At 41.2% G+C, this 21,823-nt stretch overlaps 1 protein-coding gene across 8 annotated transcripts in view; it reads left to right on the top strand.

Moving 5' to 3' along the window:
* The first annotated feature begins 5,769 nt into the window (after positions 1-5,769).
* Positions 5,770-21,823, top strand: part of CDIN1 (CDAN1 interacting nuclease 1) — a 278,150-nt gene continuing 262,096 nt past the window's right edge. For 4 of the 8 annotated variants that reach the window (XM_006058054.4, XM_006058053.4, XM_006058056.3 and 1 more), the window contains exon 1: positions 6,466-6,903. In XM_006058054.4, coding sequence (XP_006058116.1) covers positions 6,803-6,903 — 101 coding nt within the window. In that variant the 5' untranslated portion in view covers positions 6,466-6,802. Of the gene's footprint in view, positions 6,445-6,465; positions 6,904-21,823 lie in introns of those variants that run through there. The other 4 variants (XM_006058058.4, XM_025295955.3, XM_006058059.3 and 1 more) reach the window with 2 other exon arrangements.

Below are 21,823 nucleotides of genomic sequence, written 5' to 3'. Positions count from 1 at the left end.
ATCCGGACTGGCATCTTGCCTGCTCTTTTCAAACTCTAACCCAGTGGGATGGCAAAGAGAGTAATTTTTTAAATGAAGAGACTTAGAGCTAATCTCCATCTGACATGTGCTTCCAACTTGAGCTTACATTGAAAGAAGTGCTTATTAAGGACAGGCCTGATTCCTTGTCTCTCATTGCTTTTTCTCTCCAGTAGAAACCTTCTACTCTAGTTCCTATCAATTCCTGAATTTGTAAACATGTGAAAACCCTCAGAACATGATGTATCCTTACAGAATGGTCTGTGGGACAAGAAGAGTGATTGACAACTGCAGAAATCACATCTGAGGTTTAGTCCTGCAGGAAAAGGGAATACAAATTGCCTGCAAATTATCCACAAGTCCCAGATGAGGCTGAGGAGAAAATTTAAGAGGCTTCAGTCTTTCTTCAGCAAACATGTTCCTGTGTCTCCTTTTGCTATAACACACAGACACCCAGGAGAAATTGTCCCTGAAAATACTGCTTTTGTTTCTAATCCTTGTCAAATGTGGTAACAAGAAACGTGTAAATGCCAATTAATAGTCTTTATCATGTGCCAATAGTGTTCCATGTGTAGTTCTGAATTGAAGAGGTATATGAGCTCTGATTGATGGGTTTATAATATAAAGAACAAATTAGGCTTTATGCTATAAAAACACATGGTGTTAACTTTATAGGATATGTATGAAGTAGCTGGTAAGAATTTGCACGGCTGATTTTAATGAATACACATCACTTAGAAGACTTAAATATAGTAGAGGAAAGGCAAAAATAATGATGACTGGACTTAGAAGTCTAAAGAAACAGGTTATACTGCTCTTCTAGCTAAGAATACATGGAAGTATGATGTCCTAGGCTTTACACATACCTGGCTTACACTCTGGACTTTTAAAGGTACTGCTGCTAAGTCGCTTCAGTCATGTCTGACTCTGTGCAACCCCATAGACGGCAGCCCACCAGGCTCCCCCGTCCAGGGGATTCTCCAGGCAAGAACACTGGAGTGGGTTGCCATTTCCTTCTCCAATGCATGAAAGTGAAAAAATAAAATGAAGTCGCTCAGTCGTGTCTGACTCCTAGCGACCCCATGGACTGCAGTCTACCAGGCTCCTCCATCCGTGGGATTTTCCAGGCAAGAGTACTGGAGTGGGGTGCCATTGCCTTCTCTGTCTAAAGGTACTGGCACAGTTCTAATCACAATGCGATCAGCAAACCAGTGCTGATCCTCAAACCTTTTCTTACATGTCTTGATATGACAACTACAGAAACTGAACTTTTTATATTGACCTGACAGTAATTACCAGAGAAGGCAATGGCACCCGACTCCAGTACTCTTGCCTGGAAAATCCCATGGATGGAGGAGCCTGGTAGGCTGCAGTCCATGGGGTCGCGAAGAGTTGGACACAACTGAGCGACTTCACTTTCACTTTTCACTTCCATGCACTGGAGAAGGAAATGGCAACCCACTCCAGTTTTCTTGCCTGGAGAATCCCAGGGATGGGGAGTCTGGTGGGCTGCCGTCTAATGGGGTCGCACAGAGTCGGATACGACTGAAGTGACGCAGCAGCAGCAGCAGACAGTAATTACATGTCTGTTGAATCTCATAGTAACAAATTGGGGACTTCCATTTATGTTTTTGTCTCTTTAAATTTTATTTTTAAAGTAATTCAGTTTTTTACTCTATTTTACAGAAGTATTTGTCTATGAAAAATTTGGGGAAAACTGGGCCCTCAACACAGACACTGGGAGAAACACTATTCTAGAATGTCATAAAGCATTTGATGAGTTACATAGAAACCACCTCTGTAAGCCTAAGGCTTCTCACCTATAAAATGGATTTAATGATAGCACTTACCTCTTGAGGCTGGATTTGAGAATGAAGTGAAAATAGGTATATGTAAGGTGCTTAGTGTGATGCCTACCCTTGGTAAGTACCCCCCACAACACTGGCTCTTGGCATTATTGAGTAAGACAGACCTGGGACGTGCCCTTCTAAGTTGCGTGCACATGGGACACAGTCTTAGTTTGGTAATAGGTCACTGGGGAATAACCCCTTCAACATGGAACCTGTCTCTGGAATCCGGCCACTTCATCTGACAGGCTAGGAGTTCATTCATCTTTGACTTGCACGAGCAATCAATATGTGATTTTGATCTTAGGATTATTTGGTGTAACTGCTCCATCATCATGGTGTGAAATGTCTTTCTTTATGTTTCCTTTGGTTTTCCTCAATTCCTTAAATTGAGTGATTGCTCCAACCCTCAATAACTGCATTATTCTGATCTTTATTGTTTACTAAATATCTGTATTATTTAGGGACTATGATAAAATGGGGCTTCCCTGGTGATTCAGATGGTAAAGAATCTGCCTGCAATGTGGGAGACTGGGGTTCAATCCCTGCCTGGGTCAGGAAGATCCCCTGAAGAAGAGAATGGCTACCCTCTCCAGTATTCTTGCCTACAGAATTCCATGGACAGAGGGGCCTGGAGGGCTATAGAACATGGGGTCACAAAGAGTCAGACACAACTGAGCATCTCTCTCTCTCTCTCTCTCTCTCTCTCACACACACACACACACACAAGATAAAATGGCTTGGTGGCAAGTTTAAAGATGGAAACTTTTGTTTCAAAAGATGCATCACTTTAGATGGTACTTCATAAGGCAAAGACAAAAATACATGCTGTCTCTTCTAGTCAAAGAGGCCAGACAATTTTTTTACAGTGTGTCTAAATGTCAATATTGAAGGTCACTGCCTCTTTAGTAGGCATTGGTTGTGGCCAAAGAAAGTAGCTGGTTATTTCAAAGCATAAATGATTAATTGAGGATAACTCAACCAAAGAGGTTTTCATTTTTGAATTCTAGTACAATATGATAGAGAAAATGAGGTTTTATAGTTGGACTAACTTGGGTCCAAATCATAGTTTTGCAACTTAACTAGACACATTAGGCAAGTCCTTTACTCTCTTTGACCCTCAGTTTCCTAAACTATAAATCAGGGGCTAATGGGACAATGTTTGAGTAGACTAGGTGCTTAAATAATAAGTGCCTTCTTTATTTAGTTAGTAAACTTCAATAATTTTTCTTTAAAGTAATCAGTGAGATGATTTTAACAAGGTTCCATGAATAGAATCAGGTTTTAAAATATAATAAATATGATATAATAAATATGAGGATTTACTTTTAAAAACATGCATTAGATTTGGCAGATTCAACAACAAACTGTTTAAAAACGTGTCTCTTTCCAAGGTGAAGCTTCATTAATTCGTTTGCACTCTGCCTAGAACTCCTTGCTCCAGCCAGAATAACTTTTCCCATGCGCGTGACTTGGCTCATTCTTATTTTTAGTCCATTGTGTTTTGCACTCTTCTTGAAATGACCTTCTGTCACCTCCCTGGCAAACCCCACACTCCTTTAAAATTCTTCATTATTCATATGGTCCTGAATTGGCAGAAGGAAATCTGGTCAAGCTATTGACTCAGTTCCATCTTCCAGAGAGCTGTATTAGTCCTCATTTTGACATATTTTCTTATGATTTCCTACACTTTTTTTTTATATTTATAGATTCTTTCTCCCTATCAGAACTATAAAGTTCCATTTCTTAGGGTTATACGGAGGACATTCAAGATCAGAGAGGCTGTCACTTGCTCAAGGTCACACAATTTATGGCTGATTTTAAACAGGTAGCCAGTTCTTTGGGTTTTTCATTTGGTTTTGTTTTCATTTCATGACCCTACTTTACTTAGTAGAAAATGGTTGGTATTAGTGACAGACTGACTGAGAAACAGTGGGGCAACTCCAGGCATGGAGACTACTCTAGAAGGAGTAAGAGCAGATGGGGGGCACAGAATGGATTTCAAGAGATGGGGCAAAAGAGGGAGAAAATGTGTCTCAAAGAAATAATTGGCTTACTCCGACTAGCTCACATTGAAAGAAAATAAGAAACACCTACATGGCAACCATTGCATTTCTGCTTTGCTTCTATTTTGTGCTTAATAAACAACACTACTGTCATTGCCAACGAAAACAGTAACATCACTGTGCTTTTCCCCTGGCGCTAACTCTAAACAATCTACTGGATTTGGGTCAAAATTCTAAACTGCCAGCATGTTAAAAATAAAAACAGAAAAACAAACCTGGCCTTTTCCTTTAGGGTTGTGAGCGTGCGTGCAGGACAAGAGCCAGAGAGAAGAGTTACTATAAAAAATAATCCAGTGCAAACATCCTTGAACTGATGTTTTCCATAAAAATCTGTTGGCTGTGAATTGAAGAGTGAAGTGGGGAAGGAGAAAGGAATGGGGGATCAAGTGGTGTCTGCTTATCGTCAGCTAGCTTTCATGTAAGAGTCATGGCAGGGTCAGCAACAGACTAGCCAGGTGGCAACTCCAGGCCATGCTGCCATAAATAAATAGTTATGTACTAATGTCACACAGCCAGAGCTAGATGCAAAGCATATGGGAAGGAAACATTCTGATGTAAATATTCAAAAGAGTCTATGGTTGCTGAATTCAGGATCCACTGTTGATATGAGACTTTGAGACGCCTGGCAAAATAAAGTGATGAAGCTTTTCTAAAACTTGGACTAAAAGATTCTTTGAAATATTCATTGTCTCCTTTCAAAAAAAAAAAAAAAATACCCCTTAACCTTTGGCCTAAGAGAGTGTAACTTTTTTTTTCTTTCTTTCTTTGGTGTAGTAATTAAGCATTACTGAGAGTTGGCATGAGCACAGAACCTGGAACCAAATTTCAGGAGTTTAAATTACCCCTGCTGCTTGCTCGTTCTCATGACCTCTGGGAGGTTACTTACCCTTTTCATGACTCAGTTTATTCACCCTGCACAAAAGGGAGGAGGAGGAGGAGAGGAGGAAGATGGCAATAGTATCTGCCTCCTAGGAAATTATAGGGATCAAATGAGTCAAAGTGTGAGGAGAAAACAACACCTGGTAAATGCCCTGACCTATTAACATCAAGTAGTCTTATACAATGAGTAGACTCATTGGAAAAGACCCTGATGCTGGGAAAGATTGAAGGCAGGAGAAGGGGATGACAGAGGACAAGATGGTTGGATGGCATCACCGACTTAATGCACATGAGTTTGAGCAAGGTCTGGGAGATGGTGAAGGACAGGGAAGTCAGGTGTGCTGCAGTCCATGGGGTCACAAAGAGTTGGACATGACTAAGCTGGCGATGGCACCCCACTCCAGTACTCTTGCCTGGAAAATCCCATGGACAGAGGAGCCTGGTAGGCTGCAGTCCATGGGGTCACTAAGAGTCGGACGGACACGACTGAGCGACTTCACTTTCACTTTTCACTATCATGCGTTGGAGAAGGAAATGGCAACCCACTCGTGTTCTTGCCTGGAGAATCCCAGGGACGGGGGAGCCTGGTGGGCTGCCATCTATGGGGTCGCAGAGTCAGACACGACTGAAGTGACTTAGCAGTAGCAGCAAACTGCTGAACAACTATTTATCTTCCATAGACTATCTGCTGGAAGCTAAGGAATCCATTCATTGTACTATCTTATTTAATCTTACAAATAACCCCATGAATTAAAAATCAGTTTTACAGACAAAGGAATTGAGGCTTAGTCAGGGTCAAGAATTTATCTAAGGAGGCATATCTAAGCTAAACTTCTAACCCAGGTCTTATTCCAGATTTAAAAATGAACAACAACAACAAAATAACCATTTACACATTCTATAATATCTAAACTTTGTCATATAAAATGTTAAAATTTGAAAACAAACAGAACATATGACCTTCTAAGAACCAAGTAGATTTATTTATTTTAAATGGATTAAAGGAGGGGCTAATGTCCTAATCAATGGCCTCGGGCAAGCTGAGATCCACCCCGTAACACATACACAGAACAGATAAATTCTTCCACTGACTTATTTCTCCAAATGTTTACTGAACGCCTACTATTTTTTGAGAACTGGGAATTTGCAAATGAATAAGAAATGATTTCAGTTCTTGAGCACCTAATTGTGAGGAGTGAATGTCATATTCTTTACTGCAGTCATTCTTTACTCTTTGATGATGTGGGTTTTGTTTTCTAGCCTTTTTCTCAGCAAAGAGGGAGTGTTCCTCGTGAGCTGCACAAGTTTTTTTACTTCCCTTAATACAAGCCAAGCTGTTAAGTCTATGGACGATCTCAGTGGGTTTGCGGTTTTACAGCTTCTCCTCTCAGGCTTCCAGGGCGCAAAGAGTCCTTCGCTGAGAGAAGGCGTGTTTCTTTGCAGGCCTGTCTCCGATTGGAGCTGCGGTTAAACGTGCGCGTTTGGAAGCGTTGGATGCGTGTTCAAATCGCGCGCCCTGGCAGACGTTTTTCCGGACTCATGTGAGCCCTGCTGCTTGATCGATGCGCCAGGACTTCCTGGCTTCTGGCAACAGGGAAGGCGTTAAAGCCAAGAGCCTCCCACGTTAATCCCAGGTGGGCCATGCCCAGGGACCTCCCCTTAGAGATTTAGGCGCCACCTCTGCCTGCGGCCGTTACTTCCTGGTTGGCTTGCCCTTAACTGACATGGCGGCTAGCTGCCTTCGGCTGGGCCCACTGCGGCTGCTCAGAAAGCCGAGAAAGGGCAGTCTGTCTACAGCCCGCCTCCCGCCGCGGAGGTGCCTGGTGAAGTCTAGGCTTGTGCACCTAGGGTCGCAGGGGGTTAGGGGCCCAGGAAGTCGGGGACACAGCGCTGTGCTGCTGTGTATGCACCCTCGTCTGTCAACAGCAGGACTGCTCGAGACAAGGGTGTTCTTTTTACTTTCCCTTATCATCTCCCTGTCCCTGGCCCAACATGATACTGACCAAAGCCCAGTACGACGAGATAGCCCAGTGCCTAGTGTCTGTGCCGCCTACCAGGCAGAGCCTGAGGAAGCTGAAGCAGAGGTTCCCCAGGTAAGTGCCCATCTCGCCCCTCACAGAGCCCTTTTGCCTGCAGCAGCTGTGCCTGGCAGCCCAGCCGGTGCTTAGGAACCACGTGTCACACATAACTGGGGAGGAACACGAGTGTCAGTTGTTAGGCGATCAGGGATTCAAAAAGGTTTCTTCTTTGACCAGCCTTATAGGAGAGTCTTAATGGATGAATCCCAGGCAGCCTTCCACGGCCATGCAATTAAGTTCAAATCAACAAATGTTTGTTGAAAACTTGGGTTTTGCTAGTTGATGGGTGCACATAAGTAGGTGCTGCATAAATTTGTTATTGTTTAGTTGCTAAGTCGTGACCTACTCTTTGCAACCCCATGGACTGTGTAGCCTGCCAGGTTCCTCTGTCCATGGAATTCTCCAGGCAAGAGTACTTGAGTGGGTTGTTATTTCTGTAGCCTGCCAGGTTCCTCTGTCCATGGAATTCTCCAGGCAAGAGTACTTGAGTGGGTTGTTATTTCCTTCTCCAGTGGATCTTCCCCTCCCAGGGATCGAACTGCATCTCCTGCATTGGCAGGCAGATTCACCCTTGATCCACCAGGGAGGCCTCTTTGCTTTAATGTCTAGTGACAAATTGAATTGACAGATTCTAGGAATGAATGACAGGTGGCAGGGCTCTCTCAAAGTGGAAGTATGAATTGTAGATTCAAAAGATGAAGATGGAGGACACTTTTAATTGGCCTCTTGAAACAAAGAACAGTACAAGCCTAAAGGGGAGTCTTCTGGTTGACTGTGGCTCTCTGCTGCAACAAAGTGACCTCAGGTGTTCCAAGCCATTCAGAGACTGATACCCTATGGATTCTACTGTTGCATCAAGCAACCATATGGATGCACAGATGGGGGATGGCAGAGGACGAGAGAGGGGATAACAGAGGATGAGATGGTTGAATGGCATCACCAATTCAATGGACATGAGTTTGAGCAAGTTCCAGGAGATGGCGAAGGACAGGGAAGCCTTGTGTTCTGCAGTCCGTGGGGTTGCAAAGAGTCGGACGCGACTGAGTGACTGAACAGTAACAACAACATTGGATACACATTTCAGGTGTATTTCATACTTCCTTTCTCCCTGCGCATGTCTTTTTTCCAATCATTTTTAGGCTTATCCAACTTTCTAAGAAGGGACTTTAGCAAATATATGTTATAGATTTCCTTATTTTAAAGACCTATAAACTGAGGCCCTGACATTACACAAAGAACCAATCCAGGACCAGAAGGGTACTTGTCCCATGTTTAAAGTATAGAATGTTTGTTTACCTTTATTCTGTTTTAAAGCCAAATCCAAATTTATTCCATTTTACTCTGTGGCACTGAACACCATGAGCTTCCTTGTCTTTAACATCATCAAGGAAGTGTTTTCTAGCAGAGGGATTATTGGATAATTGGTATTAGTAATGTACAAATTTAAGGTCTTTTATGACTCAGTTTTTTCCTTGAAGGACTCAGTTTTCCTAACCTGTAATATGAAGGGATCTCTTTTGAATATTATCCAGATTTAATTTATCCTTTTATAGTCTTTAAGATTCTTATCAGATTTGCTAACAAGGAACAAAATTGACAGAGTTAGAATGGGTGAAGGCTGGTCAGGGAATAGATTTTTCTGGGCAATTTTAAGATACATCATGCACTTAGATAATTCTGCTCTTGTTACGTACTTATATTAGCACTGTATTTTTGATTCTCTCTTTTCCTCTCTCCTCTTTCTGTCTGCCTCATTCTTTTCCTTTCTTTTCCATAGCAAATACCTTCTCCTCTCCATTAGAGGTAACCTCTTCTTACTTTTATTAAGCTTTTATGTCTTTTTTTTTTAATTGGAATGTAATTGCTTTACAATGTTGTGTTTTTGCTGTATAAAAACATGAATCAGCTATATGTGTATGTATATAGCCTCTCTCCCATCCCCTCCCCCATCCTACCCGCCTGTTCCTCACCGAGCCCTGGGTTGGGCTCCCTGTGTTATACAGGAGCTTCCCGCTGGCTAACTATTTACGCACGATAGTGTCTATGTCAGCACTCAGATCAGTCGCTCAGTCGTGTCCGACTCTTTGCGACCCCATGAATCGAAGCACGCCAGGCCTCCCTGTCTGACACCAACTCCCGGAGTTCACTCAGACTCACGTCCATCGAGTCAGTGATGCCATCCAGCCATCTCATCCTCAGCACTACTCTGAGGATGAGACGGCTGGATGGCATCACTGACTGCTCAGCACTACTATGTCAGCACTACTCTCTCAATTCACCCCACCCTCTCATTCCCCTCCCTGTGACTACAAGTCTGTTCTCTATGTCTGCGTCTCTCTTCCTGCCCTGCAAATAGGTTCATCAGTACCACTTTTCTAGATTCTACATGTGTGCATTAATGAAGTACACTTAGGAAAGACTCCCATTCCTTTGGGGCACCATGTGTCTTGCCTGTTCTCATATGCCTTTTTTGAGATATGGCATCTGATATGTATCTCCAAATACTTTTGCTTCTTTCAAATACCATTTAGGGTATAACTAACTCTTCTTTTACTGGAAAGTTTATTGAGAGAGCTGTACTACCAATCTGCAGAAGGAATTGAAGAGCAGCATGGGTAGGAATTCCATAAAGTGTGTAATTTGAGAGTTGGCCTCAGTTTGCACTATAGTACTATTTTACTTTAGAAGTTGGATGCAAAGGACTTGAACAACCTTTAGATTTGACAGTTCATTTTACCTGAGGATTAGTCAAGTAAGGACCTCAGAGATAATTTCTGGTGGTTCAAAGAAGTTAAGTGACTTGTCAGAAAGCCTGGAGATATTGGATGGCTCAAAAGTGTCTAGAATACAGGTTTCATGACTTTCAGTTCAGAGTTCTATACTAAGCCACCTTAATTATTTTTAATATTAATAAAGCAGCAATAATTTTTTTGTGTAATGTTCACCTAAATTGAATTCTGAAAATAAAGTACTGAAATGATTTTTAAAATTGCTGAAAATTTTTACTTTGCTGATTTTAAAAGTAGTACATGCTCAGTAAAGAAAATTAAAAAATATTCATAATCTTTCGGCTCTGAAAATTTCTGTTAATATATTTTAAAAATATTTCTAGTCTTTTTTTTTCTGTGCAATACTTTCTCTGCTAATATAGTTTATAGGTCCTATTTTTCTCATTTAACATATTGTAAGCATTTCTCATCTTTAAAAATTCCTTATCATTTATTTCAAATAACTAATAATATCCACATTCTAGATATACTTGCTGGACATCAAGAGTTTTGTTTTTCTAATTTTCTGATATTATTTCTGTATTTATATCATGCCAAGACTGCTTGTTTTCCTATTAATACTTTAGAATCTCAGGAATTGGGAATGACCATATCATCAGTTTTCAAACCTTTGGTCTCTTCAAACTCTAAAAAAGTACTGAGGACCCCAGAAAACTTTTGTTTACATGGGATTTATCTGTTGATATTTACCAAAATGTAAATTAAACCTGAGAAATTTTAAAAATTGCTTATTTATTTTAAAGATTCATAACCATAATTTAAAAAAGCTAGTGAGAAAAATGGCCTCATTTTACACTTTTGCAAATCTCTTTAATACCTGTCTTAATAGAAACAAGATCTGTCTGCTTCGGCATTCAACTTGTGATATGCTATCTTGATTAAAGAATATGAAGAAATTCTGGCCTTAGACAAAAATGTAATTGGAAAATATTTTTGTTACTACATAATACCCAACAAGTGGTATTTTTCTTAGAAGTTAATTGCAGTGTGGAAAGTGAAACCATATTATAGAACTTTTTGGCCAGTCTTGAACTTAGAGTGGATCTTTCACCCATGCATGGTTCTTATCATCATGCACTGGTCATTTGCAAAATATTGGTTGTGAGTTATGCAAATCTTCTAAATGTTGTCATCATTACACAGCATCTAAAACAATCACATTTGTTAATATCCCCACTGATGTCATCAGAAAAGTCTGTAGGATTTGAAGCTGTAACACTTATGGTGATGGATGCAGAGTTTTCCAATATTTGATTTTCCCCTTGAAAGCTCAGTTTTTTCGTTGGCAACAAACACTATTGGTTGTTTCTCTTGAAGTGACAGGCTCATGTTTATTTTTGAGAAAATGCCTGCCAGATACCCAAATGTGAATAATCGTAGTTTGTTCATCATTCATCCAAGAAGAAATGGTGTTCCATGGAAAGGGCACCTAGTTCAGCTCTGAAACAGTCATACAGATGCTTCCCCTTCAGATAGTCATCATGCTTCGATATGCAGTAGACGTGCTTCAGGTTTACCTCTTATTTTGTTATACAGAATGTTCAGAGAATGTGAATCTAGAGTTGAGATTTAATAAAATTAATAAGGGAATCTTAAGATATTTTTATGTGAAACTGGCTTTCTTTGTTCCTACAAGCATGAGATTCCTAGGCCAGTTGTGTCCAGCCTTGGTTTGTGCTCAGGAGCTGACAGTCTTGGCCACCATTCTTTCTGCACCATCAGTTCTAATGACACACAGAAGAAAAGGCAAATCAAGTCTTACTGTTTCTGTAAAAAATAGTTTTGACCTTGTAGACCTTTGAGAGAGTCTCAGAGAGTCTAGGCGTCTGTCAGCCTCACTTTAACAACCGTAAGCAGTTGACACGACTGAGCACTTCACTTTCACTTTTCACTTTCATGAATTGGAGAAGAAAATGGCAACCCACTCCAGTGTTCTTGCCTGGAGAATCCCAGGGATGGGGGAGCCTGGTGGGCTGCCGTCTATGGGGTCGCACAGAGTCGGACACAACTGAAACGACTTAGCAGCAGCAGCAGCAGTTTCAAACTAATGCAGGTCAGGAAGCAACAGTTAGAACTGGACATGGAACAACAGACTGGTTCCAAATAGGAAAAGGAGAATGTCAAGGCTGTATAGTGTCACCCTGCTTATTTAACTTATATGCAGAGTACATCATGAGAAACTCTGGGCTGGAAGAAGGACAAGCTGGAATCAATATTGCCAGGAGAAATATCAATAACCTCAGATATGCAGATGACACCACCCTTATGGCAGAAAGTGAAGAGGAACTAAAAAGCCTCTTGATGAAAGTGAGAGAGGAGAGTGAAAAAGTTGGCTTAAAGCTCAACATTCAGAAAACGAAGATCATGGCATCCGGTCCCATCACTTCATGGGCAATAGATGGGGAAACAGTGGAAACAGTGTCAGACTTTATTTTGGGGAGCTCCAAAATCACTGCAGACAGTGATGCCATGAAATTAAAAGATGCTTACTCCTTGGAAGGAAAATTATGACCAACCTAGATAGCATATTAAAAAGCAGAGACATTACTTTGCCAACAAAGGTCCGTCTAGTCAAGGCTATGGTTTTTCCTGTGGTCATGTATGGATGTGAGAGTTGGACTTTGAAGAAAGCTGAGTGCCAAAGAATTGAAGCTTTTGAACTATGGTGTTGGAGAAGACTTTTGAGAGTCCCTTGGACTGCAAGGAGATCCAACCAGTCCATCCTAAAGGAGATCAGTCCTGGGTGTTCATTGGAAGGACCGATGCTAAAGCTGAAACTCCAATACTTTGGCCACCTCATGCGAAGAGTTGACTCATTGGAAAAGACCCTGATGCTGGGAGGGATTGGGGGCAGGAGGAGAAGGGGATGACAGAGGATGAGATGTCTGGATGGCATCACTGACTCGACGGACATGAGTTTGAGTGAACTCCGGGAGTTGGTGATGGACAGGGAGGCCTGGCATGCTGCAATTCATGGGGTCGCAGAGTCGGACATGACTGAGCGACTGAACTGAACTGGCAGGGACTCTAGGGGTCCATCAGCCTCACTTTAACAACTGTTAGCAGTTTCAAACTAAAGGATATTTATATTTTGAAGGATTTTGATGTTTATTGACAAATTACTATCAAAAAGATAGTAGTTTTTGATCCATCCCTGGATCAGAAAGATTCCTTGGAGAAGGGAATGGCAACCCACTCCAGTACTCTTGCCTGGAAAATTTCATGGGGGAAGGATCCTGGAGGGCTACAGTCCATGGAGTCACAAAGAGTCAGACATGACTGAGCTACTAAGTCGCCTAGCTTCATTTGATGCTACTATTGGTTGGTTATAGTTGTCCTTTTCTGAAGACCCCCTTCCCCTTTCCCCCTTCCCTGTGCATTTTAACCTGTCAACTTTTCCCATAGGAAATCTTGTATTTCATTCTTTTTGCTTCCTGTAACAGTTTGTTCTTGGGAAATGACTGGGCTCTGCCTCTTTTTATCTGAAGCATAGTTGCTGTTGTTCAGTCACTCAGTCTGACTCTTTGCAGACTCAAGGACTGTAACCCGCCAGGCTCCCCTCTGTCCATGGGGTTTTCCAGGCAAGAATTCTGGATCGGGCTGCTGTTTCCTTCTCCAGGGATCGAACCCACATCTTCTGCAGGTCTTCTGCATTGCAGGCCAATTCTTTACCACTGAGCCACCAGGGAAGCCCATCTGTGAAAGGAGGAATAAAGCTCCACAGCTGGGAAGTAAGAGAAACAAGATTCAAACCCAGGCAGGGTCTGACTCCAGATTCTTCCTCTCCCTCTTCAATTCCTTAAGGCTGTTGTGAGGATTAAGTGAAATAAGGCATGTGAAACAGAAACAGTTAGTATAGTATAGAGGTTCTATAAGTATTTAATAGGTGGTAAGTATGATTACTGTTATTATTAGAATTTAGTAAATGGCCTACAGTAGAAGAAATGTCTAGCTAGTAACTTTTGAAACATAGAAGATGCAAATTTGCTTTAATATGGATCAGTTGATTGTATGCCTTTGAACACATAGATTTGATCATTAGTTGAATATGGCTCATATATCAGAAACTTGCCTTATATCTTTCATAGCAATATGTAATACCATTAAAACAACAACAACAACTTTTAAACCTAGAGTCACTGACTTTTTTAGAATGACAGTAGCACATTGAAGGTATGGGCTTCCCTGGGTGGCTCAGACTGTAAAGAATCTGCTTGTAATGCGGGGGACCTGGGCTCAATCGCTGAGTTGGGAAGATCCCCTGAAGAAAGGAATGGCCACCCCCTCCATTATTCTTGTCTAGAGAATTCCATAGACAGAGGAGCCTGGCAAGCTACAGTCCATGTAGCTTTAATGTGATACCACTCATGGTGTCACAAAGAGTGGGACATGACTGAGTGATTTTCACTTTCACTTATTGAAGGTATAATTAATACTGCAGGGCTTGGTTTTGCTGAAATTGGAAGATTGTTTCTATTGACCTTGTTCTCTCAATTGAATTGAAAGTTGGTACTCAATTGGTGGTCAATTTTCTCTACTTCTGATAATGTTACAGTGTACCTGGGTTCCAGAGTCATGAGTGAGAATCGCTCATAAAGGGAGAAAACGTCAGCCTTTTATTGAACTGGAAATTCTTTTAGTGTTTTTGCCAAGGAAATAGAATTAATTTATATGACTTTCAAAAATAATACTTATATTTAGGAATATTTCTGTATTGATCATTACTGCAAATTGAGAAAGAAATTGGCCTAAGAATATGATTATTTTATGTGTTTCCTTTAGTCATCTTTAAAAACATGCTTTTTTACTCTGTAAGATTTCAAGTTTTTATTTTGTTGCTGTATTTGTGAAAAAGTGAAAGTGAAAGTCACTCTGGACTGGGTAGTCTTTCCCTTCTCCAGGGGATCTTCCCAACGCAAGGATTAAACCCAGGTCTCCCACATTGCAGGTGGATTCTTTACCAGCTGAGCCACAAGGGAAGCCCAAGAATACTGGAGTGGGGTTAGCCTGTCCCTTCTCCAGCAGATCTTTCCGACCCAGGAATTGAACCGGGTCTCCTGCATTGCAGGCGGATTCTTTACCAACTGATCTTTCAGGGAAAAAGACTCTTCTAGAAGCCAAAGTTAAGTGTATGGCATCATCAGTTTCTGAAGAAGTGCTTAACTTTTATCAGGTATTTGTGCCACTTTACATGTGCACAGTTATAAAAGTGATATGAACTTGAATTCCTGCAAAGGAGTATTTGAAGAAAACCTCATATAGTATTATCCAGAGAAGAACCTATATGCTGACAATATTTCTTATTAGTTTGAGGAGGAGACTTTTATGTTATTAGATTATTTACTTCATTTTTAAGTCTATATTCAGGCATCCGACTTCAGTCTACTAAGTAATAACTGATCCTGGAATGTTTGCTGGTACAATAAAAAGGAATTATATATTTCCCTAGGAGAAAAATGTTCAATAGATGTATAGGGTAATAATGTTTTATTATTTGACTTTCAACAAATGTTGACTGAATTTCCCATTATGTTTTTATTACACATTTTGTGCAATTTTGCCATATTGGTTGAATTTTCCTTAAAAAAAGCAAACAACTGATATAAAAACCCTTCTTCAGAGTAAGCATGAAAAGTGACCTTAACATATTAAAGTCAGGTACTGGTATGAAAATCATGTGGGAGACAGGTAAAGAATAAATTTTCCTTTCTTTTATTTTTGGTTGTCTTTTTCTTGAAGGGAAATGTCTTCAAGTGATTGTTTAGGCATTCTGGTTTCAAATTGCTTCTTTGGAGAGCTGGTATACTATGATGAACCCAGGAAAGGTGCTTGGCCACAGTTTCTCACTGAATGACAAGTCTCTGTTTCTTAGGGGAGGAGACAGACAGCTGCATCCAGGATGGTTTGGTCCATGGGTTTGAAACCAGCATGGAGCCACCTGTGCATGATGGATTAATGAAGGCACATGGGTGGTCATGAATCCGGCCCTTTTCTGGCCACTCTGGGGAACTTATTCTTGCCTCTACTTTTCTTTTTTTTCTCCATCTTTACCTTTCAGGAGGCATCTTGATAACATATTTAAGAGTTAATAATGCTTCCTTATGAACCAGAATTTCCTTTTTGCCAAAGAATAGTGATCCAGTTGACAGTGTCAGCTTTTTCAAGCGCCTTCCCTTTACTGAGGTGTGATCTTTCTGTGCCTTCAAGACAGCAAATAAGTTTTTTGTTTTCCTTTTTTTAACCCAGTGTGGTGTTCAAACTGTGACCCTATGGTAACACCCGCAGTCTCATTAAAATAACCAAGAGCTCTGTCATTTTCCATCCAAACTAAAATGTTAAAATATCTCAGGACTTTTTTTTTTTATGTGTTTTAAACATTGAGATTCAGTTGCTAAAAATGTTTGAAATCGGTTAAACTTAAGAGAAATAACTTCAACGCTATGGGAATAAATATTTTGTAACAAAGCAATACAAGTAGAGGAAAAAGTAGGGTGGATTCATGTGTCTTGATACTGATGTTCAGTGTAATACGTAAGAACGGGATCTTTCCTTGGCTGAGTGCTGGCTCATGGGAATCGGGGCAATTCTGTGTGAAGCTCAGGCCTTTTCTTAGGTTGTCCTGGGCTTCCCTTGTGGTTCAGCTGGTAAAGAATCCGCCCGCAGTGCGGGAGACCTGGGCTCGATCCCTGGGTTGGGAAGATCCCCTGGAGAAAGGAAAGGCTCCTCACTCCAGTTTTCTGGCCTGGAGAATTCCATGGAGTGTATAGTCCTGCTGCTGCTGCTGCTAAGTTGCATCAGTCGTGTCCGACTCTGTGCGACCCCATAGACGGCAGCCCACTAGGCTCCCCCGTCCCTGGGATTCTCCAGGCAAGAATACTGGAGTGGGTTGCCATTTCCTTCTCCAATGCATGAAAGTGAAAAGTGAAAGTGAAGTCGCTCAGTCGTGCCCGACTCTTCGCAACCCCATGGACTGCAGCCCACCAGGCTCCTCCGTCCATGGGATTTTCCAGGCAAGAGTACTGGAGTGGAGTGCCATTGCCTTCTCCAGTGTATAGTCCATGGAGTTGCAGAGTCAGACATGACTGTAGTCATGAGTGAGTGAGTGTCCTGGGAGCAGTAGTCGTTTTGCCAGTCTGAGACTTAAAATAGGTGGTGCATGTTCACTCCTTCCAACATAACTCATGTATTTATTTTCAATCTTCTGGTTATTGTTAGACCTGTCCTTTGCTTCAGGCCTAAGAAAAGATGATACATAAACTCAGATCTTGTATTTATTCTGTTTTAGGAAATAGGCATAGCAGACCCTTGATATTTACAAGCGTTATCAACTCTTGATATTAAGAAGAGTTATCATTTACAACTTTTGGAAATCCCCAAATACACTGCTGGCACCGCAGAGGATGGCAAAGGTCTCTAAAGTTTGTCATGTACTTTTTAATTAAGTTAAACTCACTTCTCAGCTGACTTGCTGCTCCCCACATCAGCCTAGGGTCATGGAAAATTCAGATTGACCCTCAGCAAGTTTAGGGAATAGTGTTTGTCATGGATATTTGTGATCACTCTCAAAAAGTCAGAACTGGGTGCGTTTCATTTAAGACTCCTGTGGGTACCCAGTTCCAGCTTCAGGACACATAGAAATGCAGGGTGAAACGCTTTGTGGTCTGTCACTCGAGCTTGGGCCACACCTTAGCCCCCAAAGATTCCATAACTTGTAAGATGGTGTCTAAGACTTGTCGGGGACTAAGGCTCTTTGTAGGTGACCTCTTTTGTAGGTGGAATGTGGGAGAGTAAAACATCATTTAAAAGCATCTTACTATAATCATATGTGAAATTAGACTGGTGATTTTTTTTTTTTTTTTTCAATTTTTTGCTTCTGTCTAAACCTCTTTCAAGCTGATACCATCTTTTGTTTATGGTATGTTACACTGCTGTTTGTTTTTGCTGCTACTGTTGATAGAGAAAGCTAATAAAATTTGAAATTCACTTGCACTTCAAGAGTCTTTCTTATATCCCCAGTCCATTTAGCTAAGACACTAAATGGATTGGGGGTTGTAAGAGAGACTCTTGGTTGTATAGCATTGAAAACTTCACAGACCCTTGTAGCCTAGATGTAACAGATAGCTCACAAACATCAAGTCTTAACTGACGCAGCTAACATTACCTAGATTCTTACTTCCTGAGGGCAGCTAAAATATATATTATTGTAAAAATACATTTAACGTCCAGTTCGTAACATTTTTGGGCTTCCCAGTTTTCTCAGTGGTAAAAGAATCTGCCTGCCAATGCAGGAGATTCAGGTTTGATCCCAGGGTTGGGAAGGTCCCCTGGAAGAGGGCATGGCAACCCACTCCGGTATTCTTGCTGGAAAATCCCATGGACAGAGGAGCTTGGTGGGCTACAGACCTTGGGGGTCACAAAAAGTTGGACACGACTGAGCAACCAAGCATGCATGCATCATAACATTTTGAATTTTTATTTGCACTTTGGTGGGCATGTTTAGAGCTGGTCATGTGCTGATCACAAAAGCTTCTCCTGAGGGATATGCATAACTCTCTCATTATTTCAGATGCAGTGACTTAGAGAGTGTTGGACTGAGATCATAACTAGAGATCGTCTAGTCAAATTGGTTAGTGTTAAGAGAGGCAGAAACTGAGGAGAATTTGACCAGAATTACACACCTGGAGGCAAAACTCTCCTTTCATCCTCTTTAGATAACGATCACCGACTGCCCTGGAAGTCTGGCGGGCCGGGCTGGTATCAGCAGGGAGTGAAGGAGTGCGCTGGCCTGGTTGGGGTGGTGGCAAAGTGAAGGGACATTTGTGTGCACGGACAGGACGGCCGCAGCCTTAGCCAGCCCTCCGCTGCCATGTCGGAATGTGGGCCTACGACTGCCAGGGCTTCTGTTCTCTAGGAAGCAGCTCAAGATCTGATTTTTCAGGAAAAAAAAAAAAATTCTGAATTTTAAATCTTGTCAATTTGTTTGAATTTTGAAAAAGCACTCTGTGGGCCAACAGTTTCCTGGCCGAACTAAGTCTGTGGGCTGAATTTGGCCTGCAGCCCACGGGTGCTGGAGTTGGCTCTTTCCAGCTCGTGAGAGCGAATTGCAAGCATCTTTTCTCCACTCTGTACGATGTGACCTTGCATCAGCCATAGTAGGAGTGTTGACGCCACCAAAATTGGCTACTGCACAAACCTCAGCTTACCCGTCTCTCCCCAGTTTCACCAAAGACATTTATTTTTCATTGGGGTATAGTTGCTTTACAATATTGTATAAGTTTTTGCTGTACAACACAGTGAATCAGCTGTGTGTGTGTGTGTGTGTGTGTGTGTGTGTGTGTATCCCCTCCTTCTTAAACCTCTTTCTTTTTCCCCGCCCCACTTCCCCTTTCTCCATGTCATCACGGAGCACCAAGCTGAACTCCCTATGCTATACTCTGTAAGCAGCTTCCTAGCAGCTCTCTATCTATATAAGGCACTTCTTAAGCCTCTGCACCACTGCATGCCATCAGCAATTTGAGACCTTTGCATTACACACTATGCCCCTATGGCATATCTTTTCTAGAATTTTCTTTACCCAGTTTGCTGTGACTTTTATAGCTTTTTTCCTAGAAAGAGCTCATAACACATATATCTGTACCTAATTGATTCTTATAATATTTTTGTGAATGTTGGACTTTCTTCCCCCTTACCTCCACCCTTGGCTTTTTTTTTTTTTGGATCTGAAAAGAGGATACATAATTTCTCCCCCACCATGGTTATTATGGGAACTAGAATTCCAGTCAGTACCAAGTATATTGTAGGTGTTATGAATCATATTGTAATGGACATTTGATTGAACAGACCTAAAAAAAAAATGCTGCTTGGTTATAAAACAAAAGCTATATACATGTCTCATTTAGGAAAATTAACCCCTTTCAGAATAGAGTCATTGACTAAATTTAGTGATTATTCATTCTATTGGAATTTAGAAATACTCCCATGGTATACCTAAGGGCTTATCATGTCAGAAATTATTTTAAGAGAGACTTCAAGCTTAGTTGTTACCTCTTCACTTGGCAATTATTCCAATATAAAAAGGAAAATAAACATCTCTGCAGTTGTAATGAAAAGCAATGGAATGGGGGGAGATAGCCAACTGATTGCCATTTGATTTAGTACAGTTTTGTAAAGACTTAATTATCACATGTTCATGTGAGTATTTCTTCTCGAAGTCCAAAGTACCAGTAATAAAATGACAGCATACAACTAAAACAGAAGTTTTATTTGAAAATACAGTCAACACTAGGCAAGCATATGTGTATTTCAGAATGTACATATTCCGTGTGGGGCTGGGCCCACACCTGTGGTCTGGCCTGGTGGTATTGACTTTGGCAGAGTTGTCATGGCTTGTGATCGACCTTGGGTGGTTTATTTAGCTCTCTGTGTTTATGGTTAATTATTGTATAAATCGATAGGAAGCAAAACCCTATTATTGTGAACTCCAGGAGGCCATTGAGTCTTTTGTTGTAGAGGCAGTTTTTTATATTGGTTTAAAGAACTTGGCTTTGGAAATAGACATCTGAATTCTGGCTTCATGACTTACTTGCTGGTGACCTTGGTGCCTCAGTGTCCTTGTTTATAAAACGGGATTCTTAGGAACTTGACATAAGTTAGTACATAAGAAATGATTAGGCAGTTCCTGGTACTGTGTCGAATTAATTTTGCTGCTGCTTTGACTGTTATCATTGTTGATTTAAGGATGCTTGTTGCAATGGTTCAGTTCAGATCAGTTGCTTAGTCATGTCTGATGCCTTGCAACCCCATGGACTGCAGCATGGCAGGCTTCCGTGTCCATCACCAGCTCCCAGAGCTTGCTCAAACTCATGTCCATCAAGTCATTGATTCCATCCAACCATCTCATCCTCAGTCATCCCTTTCACCTCCTGCCTTCAATCTTGCCCAACCTCAGGGTCTTTTCCAGTGAGTCAGTTCTTCGCATCAGGTGGCCGAAGTATTGGAGCCTCAGCTTCAGCATCAGTTTTTCCAGTGAATATTCAGTGTTGATTTCCTTTAGGATTTACTGGTTTGATCTCTTTGCAGTCCAAGGGACTCTCAAGAGTTTTCTCTAACACCACAGTTTAAGAGCATCAATTCTTTGGCACTCAGCTTTCTTTATAGTCCAACTCTCACATCCATACATGACTATTGGAAAAACCATAGCTTTGACTAGATGGACCTTTGTTGGCAAAGTAATGTCTCTGCTTTTTAATATGCTGTCTAGATAGGTCATAGCTTTTCTTCTAAGGAGCAAGCATCTTTTAATTTCATAGCTGCAGTCACGATCTGCAGTGATTTTGGTACCCAAGAAAATAGTCTGTTGCTGTTTCCACTGTTTCCCCATCTATTTGACGTGAAGTGATGGGACCGAATGCCGTGATCTTAGTTTTTTGAATGTTGAGTTTTAAGCCGTCTTTTTCACTCTCCTCTTTCATCAAGAGGCTCTTCAGTTCCTCTTCTCTTTCTGCCATAAGGGTGGTGTCATCTGCATATATGAGGTTATTGATATTTCTCCTGGCAATCTTGATTCCAGCTTGTGCTTCATCCAGCCCGGCATTTCACGTGATGTACTCTTCATGAAAGTTAAATAAGCAGGGTGACGTACTCCTTTCCCAATTTGGAACCAGTCTCTTGTTCCGTGTCTGGTTCTAACTGCTTTCTGACCTGCATACAGTTTTCTCAGGAGGCAGGTCAGGTGGTCTGCTATTCGCATCTCTTTCAGAATTTTCCACAGTTTGAGGTGATCCACACAAAGGCTTTGGCATATTCAGTAAAGCAGAAGTAGATGTTTTTCTGGAACTTTCTTTCTTTTTCTGTGATCTAACGGATGTTGACAATTTGATCTCTGGTTCCTCTGCCTTTTCTAAAACCAGCTTGTTCATCTGCACATTCTTGGTTCACATACTGTTGAAGCCTCACTTGGAGAATTTTGAGCATTACTTTGTTAGTGTGTTGTGATAGTATCTGTGGTTATAATAGACTCAGTGTTAGAAACCGAAAAGATTTTATCTAAACCAGCCTCCTTATTTTCTAGATTTCCAAAGTGTTTTTCTTTAACCCCAGTATAATAGGAAGCCAGCTTTTAGCAAATTAGGGTGAAAATATCATCC

This window comes from Bubalus bubalis, chromosome 11 (genome assembly GCF_019923935.1).
Source record: "Bubalus bubalis isolate 160015118507 breed Murrah chromosome 11, NDDB_SH_1, whole genome shotgun sequence".
Lineage (NCBI taxonomy): Eukaryota > Metazoa > Chordata > Mammalia > Artiodactyla > Bovidae > Bubalus > Bubalus bubalis.
This window is presented reverse-complemented; position numbering and strand designations above follow the sequence as displayed.